General features: G+C 44.1%; 1 protein-coding gene across 10 annotated transcripts in view; it reads right to left on the reverse strand.

The window, feature by feature from the left end:
* Positions 1-9,539, reverse strand: part of LOC109965292 (6-phosphofructo-2-kinase/fructose-2,6-bisphosphatase) — a 39,507-nt gene that overhangs the window by 16,860 nt on the left and 13,108 nt on the right. For 6 of the 10 annotated variants that reach the window (XR_002275619.1, XM_020609179.1, XM_020609178.1 and 3 more), the window contains exon 2: positions 2,261-2,386. Coding sequence is in view for 9 of the 10 variants with exons in the window: in XM_020609179.1 (XP_020464835.1) it covers positions 2,261-2,386 (126 nt within the window). In the remaining variant the exon portion in view is untranslated. Of the gene's footprint in view, positions 1-2,260; positions 2,387-3,144; positions 4,012-7,087; positions 7,233-8,751; positions 9,008-9,539 lie in introns of those variants that run through there. The other 4 variants (XM_020609181.1, XM_020609185.1, XM_020609184.1 and 1 more) reach the window with 4 other exon arrangements.

Raw genomic sequence — 9,539 nt, forward strand, 5'->3', positions numbered from 1 at the left:
TGACTCCCAGTTTGTGTTGAAGTGGATGGTGTGAGTCAAAAAGCAGGTATTGGTCTGTGTGTAGGTTTCCGATATGCTTCTACCTTCAGGCTTCTGTCCCATCCCAAGTGGACTGCACAATCCAGAAAGGCCAGACAGTCATCTCTGGCATCCTCACGAGAGAATTTGATGTTGTCATCCACAGAGATGATATGCTTGGTAAAAGACTCTACCTTCTGGGTCCTGATTTTAACCCATGTGTCATCCATATAGCGGTAACAGTAAAGGAAGACAGGACTTTCTCCTCAATTTCTTCCATGTACAGGTTGGCAACTATAGGAGACACCGGGGAGCCCATAGCACAACCATGTTGCTGCCTATAGAAGTGCCCCCTAAACTGGAAGTAGGTAGTGTTTAAATAGAGTTCCAGCAGAGCGCATTCATGGTCTGGGGTGAAGTTAGTCCTGCTGTTCAGCATGTCATCCTTCAGCAGTCTCTTCTTCACCGCCCTGACAGCCTCTGTGGTGGGGATGCAAGTGAACAAGGATGTGACATCATATGAGACCAGAGTCTCGTCCTGGTCCAGCTGCAGTTGTTGGACTTTCCTTGCGAAGTCCTGGGAGTTTATTATGTGGTGCTGTGTGTTTCCCACCAAAGCAGCCAGGATGGTGGCCATGTGCTTGGCTATGTTGTAAGTCACAGAGTTGATGCTGCTGACAATGGGTCTGAGTGGGGCTCCTTCTTTGTGTATTTTGGGTAGGCCATAAATGCAAGGGATGGCCTCCCTGGGGTATAGTCTGTAGTATAGTTGCCGGTCAATAACTTTTTCTAAGTTTTTTCAGCAAGGTATGAAGTTGCATATGAACACATGCAATCTCACCGTTTAGCACCAGAAATTGAGCCACAAAACCTGTAAGTCTCATTGGAGCTTTGCCAAAGCACACCTGGAAGATTCTGAGGCCAAATGGAAAAGGGTGCTATGGTCATATGAGACAAAAATTGAACACTCTGGCCTCAAGGGCAAATAGTATATCACCATACTATAGTATGGTAAGAACACCATACCTATACTAAAGCATGAGGTGGCAGAGGTGCCCCAGTCCCTCTTCAGTAGGGACTGGAATATTTGTCAGCATTAAAGGGGAAATAGATGGGGCAAAGTACCATCAAATTCTTGAGTAAAACCTGCTGCCTTCTGACAGAAAGTTGAAGGTGGAAAGAAGGTTCACCTTTCAACGTGACAATGACCCACATCACAGCCACAGTGATTTTTTTCCAAATCAAATTAATCCTTTTTTCAGAACTGTTGTTGTTTTTTCTTTCACTTGTAAGTTGTAAGTTGCATTGAGTAAATATAGCTGCAAAAATGGTTTTTGTTTTGTGTGTGTGTGTGTGTTTTCATGTGTGTTTTCACACTAATGCTGATATTGGTTTAAACTCTCCACTCCTTTTGCCTTTGTATAAAGCACAAAATAACTTCACACAGGGTTAACAGATCAATCCTCAAACTTCTTTGTAAAAACAAACCGGCTAGATCAGAATAAACAGGACTTCATATGAACCTGATATCATAAAGTCAATCTGAATTGCATAACCCATATTTGAAGAACAGTGCACAAGCATCAAATGAGACACCCATGTAGAACATTGTACCCTGGGCATACTCCAAAACTGCTCTGGCCTAGTGCTTGTGTTTGACAGATATTTTACATGGTTTGAAGTGGTTGAAAAATGCTGCAGTGTCTGCTCACACAAAGAAAAGGATTCAAGTATCTTACAGCGCCTCCAACCAGAAAATAAAAATGATTAAACTTAAGAAACAAAAAGAATAACATGGGAGCAATTACAGCTAAAGTTGAGCTTATAGCAAAACTACAAACATAATAAACAATTATTTAGCAACAAACTCATTATTTTAATTGTTAATTGTAGCATTAATGTATGACAGCCCACATGCTTAAGATCATCTCATATTCTTTGATGAATTTATATACTATTTAAGCAATTTAACACTAATGCTTTTTGGGGTGAGCAAAGAGGAACATCCCAATTTAATGGTCAAATTATTCTGTTATTGTTGATAAAGGCATTTTACTTCTCTTTGTTTTTTGTCATAGATGGACAGTGGGTCTGTGCAGTAGAGCCATTTCTCCCACTAACTGAATTCATACAATCCATACACTGACATCAAATGTTGACTATGATCACGGGGTTTAAGGCAGTGAACGTCAGTCCCAATGAAATCCAAGTTTCAATGTAATTCTGTCCTGTCATGTGATACCTTTGGTTGTAACTCCAATCCAGTTCAGGTATCTGGTAAGCTTTTTAGAGATGTAGGTTTTACCTCGTGCTGGGAGTCCGACCATCACTATCATGGTTGGGGAGTTGGTGAACTGGGGCACTGATGCTGAAACACACAAGCACACAAACAATTTCCATAGAGATTCCATGTTTATGGAGAATTACAAACTGAGCACGCATTATTGAACATTTTCAAGTCTTAACACCTGAGAAGTATCACCTGCTACTCACACTTGGAGTTAGATGAGAAGAGTTCGAGGATTCAAACAAACCTTTATGAAAATTGCTTGACATTTTGAGTTAAACTGCTTTTGCCTTTTGGCAAAGGGTTAAATGAGAAGACTGAAAGCACTCTCAGGACTATATTTACACTTGGTTGGCGGTTTATTAAATACAACAATCTGAAACTACAGTCATAAGAAAAAGTAATGGGACTGTTTGCAATTACCTAGTTTTCTGCATAAATTTGTCATGAAATGCGATCTGATCTTCACCACAATCAGAAATATCAGTATTTCTAAGCTGATAAAACATAAACAGTTGTGATCTTTCATGTCTTTACTGAACACATCCATTAAACATCCAAAGTGATGGTGGAAAAAGTAATGTCAACATGTGGCTTTTGTTGTGGTTTTGGGACTCGCTTGCTGCTGGGCTTTTATTTTGTCTGTTTCCTGTCCTGTGTCACCTCACCTGCCCCAGCTTTAGCTTGGTTTCTAATCACTACTCACTACGCTTGTTATCCTCTGGTCTCCAGCCTATATATTCTCCTTCTCTCCTCAGTCACTTGCGGGTTCAATCGACTAAGTGCCCACTAAACTGGAAGTAGGTAGGGTTTAAACAGAGTTTCAGCAGAGTGCATACATGGTCTGGGGTGAGGTTAGTCCTGCTGCTGAGCGTGTCATCCTTCAGAAGTGTCTTCTTCAATGCCTTGACAGCCTCTGTTGTGGGGATGCAAATGAACAAGGATGTGACATCATATGAGACCATGGACTCGTTCTGGTCCCGCTGCAGATGTTTGACTTTCCTCGTGACGTCCTGGGAGTTATTTATGTGGTTATCTGTGTTTCCCACCAACCCCACCTGTATTTCTAAGTTTTTTAAGCTTACTGTGACCTGGACAACTGAGACTGTGCACAGACATATTAAGAACTTCATCCTAGTCTATGTCTGCATTTTGGGTCCATCCTAGCATTAGACCTGACAGAATGAACTAGCCATGAAGGGACCCAGCAGACCAGGAGAAAGAGTGGAAAATTATAGGCCAGGTGATTAAAACTCTGGGTACACAAATTCTGAATAACCTAGACCCTGTGCAGCACTTAGAGACTTTTGCCAGGATGAAGACCTTTGCCAGGATTGAAGACCTTTGTCAAGCCCGCCTTTGGTTACAGGCCAGACCAGAAATGCCACAGCTGATGGCCCAGCTGGCCGCTATAAAGACCGCAATCACAGACTCCTTAAGTATAGTCAGAGAGAGCAGCATGGACTGGGAAACCATCGAGCCGTGGCTCCAGGCTGTTTTTAGGAATCCCTCTCACGCCCAGCAACCATCACACATGGTAGACCTGCAGTCTCCTCTTGTTCCTGAGGCACAGTCTGTCACCCTCTCGGCTAATATTGGTGTGGTGTCTGTGGCTCCAGCCCCTGACTCTATTCACTGCTCTCCTGTTTCTGACTTGGAGTTCTCACCATTCAGGTGAACCAGGCTGTTTGTCCTGGGAGCTTGGGAAAGAAGAACCCTAAGAAATCTAAGAAGAAGGGTCACCCACCAATAACTCCTTCTGGACAAACAGTGCCTGAGCTGCAGCCTCCGCCTGATCCAGAGCCACAGCCCCAGCCTGCCCTCGAGTTGCACTTCGTCACCCGGAAGAGAGACCAGAGTCGGAGGTGGCAAACAATCCAGTCAATCCCAGGTCTCCAGTATGCTAGTCTAAATGTTCCCCTCTGGTGTAGCTGTTCCCTAGTGTGCTGATGAGAGCATCCCCACCAAAGCTTCCATGCTTCGGTGCGCTGATGAAGATGTCCCTGCTGAGATTCAAGCTCACCAGTTCGTCAGTGAGGAAAGCAGTACTGGGGTTCCAGTACCTGCTCCATGGCCTCTCAGCTAAGGCAACCCCAAAGGGGGTCGACCTTTGGTGTGATGACAAGAGCATCCCCACTGAGGCTCCATACCTACAGCGTGCTGACAGAAATGTCCCCACCAAGGTCCCAACTATCCAAAGTGTCAACAAGTACACCCATGCTTACTCCCCTGACCCTGTGTCTGAGTAGGTTGACACTACTACCATCCCAGCTCTGGAGTGGGTTGACACTGCTTCTGCACCTGGCTCCGCGTGGGTTGACGCCACTGCCACCTCTGCTCCGTAGTAGGTGTAAGCCATGCCTGTTGCTGTTCCCAAGTGGGTCGGATGAGATGCCAATACCCCTTCTGATACTGTTCCTGAGTGGGTCAGTGAGGATTAGCTTGGATGGCAATGCCGCCTGTGTTCGTGTTCTTGAGTAGGTTTGCTGGGATGCCAACACTTGCCTCTGTTCCTGCACCCAAGCAGGTTGGCTGGGACACCAATGCCGCCTCCAGTCCAGTTCCATGTTTTTTTCTGGGTTTCAGTGGGTCAACATCACCACTGTTGCAATTCCTATGCCCCGGTGGGTCACTGGTGGCACCACCACTCCAGTTCCTATGTCCTGGCAAGTAGTAGGGAATGTTTTCATGCCTGCTTCATAGAGCCAGCACTTTTCCTTTTTGTTGCCAGTCAATATAGCTCTCCTGCTGCCACCAGTCCACCTCAGCTCCACTTGCCTGTCTTGTTCCAGCACACATTTCCAGCTGCCATCAATTAACTTCAACTCCACCAGCCAGCCTCGAGCCTACACAGCCCTCCAGCTGTCACTTCAGTTCCAACTGCCAGCTTTGTCCAAGCATCTTCCTCCCATAACTACTTTCCTTCTGTATGCCTGCTCTGACAAAATCTCTCTTCAGCACCAGCCTGCATCTGGCACCACTGCCCAACCGATTTTTCCTGCCTAGTCAGTCCAAGCAGCATCTTGTTCCTCCAGTCTCACTCCAGCCCTACCAGCCTGCCGGCTTCAGTTCAACTTGTCTGTTTCTGCCTTGCTCCAATGCTACCAGCCAGCCAGTTCCACTTTAGCTTCCTGTCTGTCTCAAGGCCATCCTTCAGAATGGCCATCCACCTGAACAACCTCATCAGTTCCCTGCCCGGTTGTGAGGCCGTCCACTTCCACAGCTTCATCAATCTCCTGCCTGGTGCCAAGGAGGTATGTCTGAAAAGTTTCATCAGTTTCCTGCCTGGTTTCAAGATCGCCTACCTGATCGGCTCCTTCAGTCTCCATTTGAGCCCCAAGGTTGCCCACCAGAGCAACCTCCTCAGCTCCCTGTTGGATCCAAAGGTTGACCACCACAGTGGTCGATGTATTCTGCCTGGTCCAGAGGTCATCTGCCAGAGCAGCCACTCCAGCTTCCTGCTGGATCCAAAGGTCATCTATCGGGACAGCCTCATTGGTTTCCTGCCTGGCCTCAAGGTTGTCTACCTGAGTGGCCTCTTCGACTTCCAGCCTGGCTCCAGGATCGTCCACCTGAGTGGCCCTTTCAGTTTACTGCCTGGTCCCAGAGTTGTCCACCCGAGGGGCCTTCATGTCCTGTCTGTTATGGTTTTGTCAAATAATGTCAACTGAATGTGAGTCATGTCTCACAAAAAAGATCTCAGAAGACCTATAATCAAGAGCCGTTGATGTGCATGGAGCTGGAAGAGGTTACAGAGTCATCTCAAAGACACAGTCCACAGTTAGACATAGTGTTTATAAATGGAGACAATTTGATACTGTGGCTACTCTCTATAGAAGTGGGTGCCCAGCCAAGATCACTCCAAAGGCACAAGGCAGAATGATCAGTGAGGTAAGAAAAACCCCTAGAGTAACAGCTAAAGACTTGAAGGATTCACTGGAGTTGGTTAACATCTCTGATGATGAGTCAACCATATGCAAAAAACAGCCACGGTATCCAAAGCAGGGTACCACAGAGGAAGCCATTGCTCTCCAACAACAACACTGCAGCAGGCCTGAAGTTTGCCAAAGACCACCTTGACAGTCCACAACACTAGTGGGGAAAATGTCCTGTGGACAGATGAGATGATGGTGGAATTGTTTGGGGAAAACTACGTATGGTATAAAAAGAGAACCGCGTACCAACATGAAAACATCATTCCAACAGTGAAGCATGGTCGAGGGAGCATCATGATGTGGGGCAGCTTTGCTGCCTCTGGACCTGGACTGCTTGCCATTGTGGAGGGGAAATGAGTTACCAAGTTTATCAAGGTATCCTACAGGATAATGTCAGGATGGCTGTCTGCAAGCTGAAGCTCAGAACAAGTAGGGTGATGGAGCAGGACAATGACCCTAAACATCAATGTAAATCTACTACAGAATGACTTCGGAGACACAAAATCCACCTTTTGGAGTGGCCCAGTCAGAGCCCAGACCTCAACCCAGTAGAGATGCTCTGGAATGACCTCGAGAGCTGTTCACACCAGACGTGGCTTTGCAAATGTTTAAGCTTTTAGAAAATCAGTTGAATCTGGAGCTGAAACTATTAGCCAACTGACAGATAATTGATCAGCATTTATTCATCATCATTTGAAGCCCTCTTTGGACTGGATTTATGTCTCCAGGGGAGGTAGGGTGATTTTAAAGTCCCCTGCACTGGTCAGTGATTTTATTCCGGTCTGGATTGTACAGTATGTGGGTTATTTTTCATTACAACCCCAGGGACAATTACAGCAGCAATTACCTGCTAATTCTGTCATCTGAATGCTCCTCCTTTAATTTAAATGCCATCCTAATGCAGTGGTTCTAGTTCTGCATTGTGTTGTAGAACAGAGATTAACCACACCTCCAAGGGTTATCTATGAGCAGTTTATTAATGTAACCTGTAGCTGTGGAGACAAGAACATAACCGAGGTTGGTTGTATTAATTGTACAGAACAGACCATTTAAATGTAGACAACATTTAAGAGAAACATGTTAACACCAGCATATATAGTAGGCCTCTTTGGGGAAACATTTCATCAGATGTGCTGTTATAAAGTCATCTACAGGAAGGCACGGTAGTCTCTTATGCTGCGTTTCCACTATCAGACCCTAACAAGTGGTATAATGGATACGTCACCCTGTATAACCCCCAGGTTAAGGTGGACTGTCCTGGTTTGTTTTTCCACTGTAGGTATCTTTCTGTGTCAGGGCTGTTTAGAGGATGGAGCCTTTTTTTAAGCAGATTTATGGACATTTACCCACATTTGACATTGAAGATAAAGATAACCTCAGGACGTGGAAGTCACACTGAATGATATCAATATGTGTTTCTCTATGTTCAGTTTTTAGTTATCACTACTCATTCTAAATTTACCAGTGATTAATCAAAACAATAATCAGCAATAGTTGAAAAAAAGTACATTTACTCAAGTACAAGTTTGAAGTACAGAGTATTGTCTTTTCATGTCACTTTATAATCCTTCTCCACTACATTTGAGAAGGAGATAGCGTTGTTTTTATTCCACTGCATTTATCTTGCAGTTATATTTCAGTTTCAGAGTAAGGTTTCATATTAAAAAACAAGTTTATTGAATGTTTCTGTATTTTAATGTTTTTGCTGTTAAGGACTGAACTAACACAACCTTTATGGGTTGTGCTCCTTTACAAACAAACAAACAAAAAACAAAAAAGTCTATTTTTCAGATGTCTATAAATTATTAGCAGTTGAACTAAATGGACATTTCACTCTCCAAATCAAATAGCTTCATTTGAATAAATGTTCCAATTATCCAATATTTACAATAATAGCAAAGATTCGTTGAAAAACAATCAAATATATATATCAGAACTTGCTTTTTTCTTCATCTTCTTCCTCATCTTCTTTCCTCAACTTTTAATCATCTCAGGCCCTCAAATGCCCCTTGTTGGAGGGGCCAATCCCTAACTAGAATGCGTACGTAACCAGTACATTTTTCTGATAACACTTATACTTATCTTTGCATTGTCATACTGGTATATGTACTTAGGTAGAGGATCTGGTCTTCCACTATTTGTAATTGATTATAAAAACAACCTTTAGTTGCAGCCCTATTTAGAGCATATTCACCTACAGAGTATCAAGACTGACATTTAATTAGCTGCAGATTCTGGAGATTGTCACATTTAGTTCAAGAGTGTACAAAGATATGGTTTCACTGTGAACCCTTGGGATGAATAGCCCCGCGGTCTCTCACAGAGATGGGATGCTGTGCTTCACGTGCAGCGAGTAGGTTAGTCCTCTCAATCAACAAACCAAAGAAAATAAGTAGAATCACAAAATGTCTCTCACACCTCCTTCACTGCACATAACTTATCAAACTGTCAACACCATGTGTATAGAAATGTTTGTCAGGTCATGTGTGAGCGTATGTGTGTGTTACTCACAGCCTCTGCGTTGGCTCAGTCTACTTTTCAACCATGGAACCCAGGTCTTCTCTAGAGGATTTTGAGTGAGTGTGCTTTGTGTTTCTGACATGGCTTGAACTGCCAAGTGTGTCTGTGTGTAGACTTCTGTACTATGCGTGTGTTGAATAGGAGGACAAAATAAAGAGGAGCTCTCCTGGTGAGCTTATAGACTTTGAACCGTCTTGCACAATGTCAGTGTGGGTGGACTGAATGAATCAGTCAGCACACCTGTTTGGCTTCTTGCAAAAAATGGAGTGTTCAGGCAACCTGTTAATCATATTAAGCATGAGGTCAAACACGAATCACAAAGTATAAATAAACTTTGCCCTGGTAAACATGAAGTGGTGTAGCATGACAAAAAAGCAACAACCATGCAGAGCAGCTTTGCTGTTATTTTTGTCTGATAACCTTTGTCTTAAACCAACACAGTTTTGTGTGTGTGTGAGAGAGACAGAGAGCAAGAGAAAGAGAGAGGAGTGAGGAAAATTGGACTACTGTTGGTCGAAGAAGGAGAGGAGGTAGAAGGAGTCATAGACAGAGAGAGAAGAGGAAAGACAGGAGCATAGGTCTGACTTTTAACGTTGGCACGACAGGGAAAGGTAGAGAGCTGGCGGACATGATGGAGAGAAGGAAGGTAGATACATACATAAGAGAGTATATAGACCGGTTTTCATCAAACTCAATTTGACAGTTCTAGGTGAAAGGTTAACCAATCAGAAGCGTTGTCCCGCCCCCTCCCCCCAACCCTCTCCCTCTTACCCACCTCC

Source organism: Monopterus albus, unplaced genomic scaffold (genome assembly GCF_001952655.1).
Source record: "Monopterus albus unplaced genomic scaffold, M_albus_1.0 scaffold98.1, whole genome shotgun sequence".
In the NCBI taxonomy this organism is placed as follows: domain Eukaryota; kingdom Metazoa; phylum Chordata; class Actinopteri; order Synbranchiformes; family Synbranchidae; genus Monopterus; species Monopterus albus.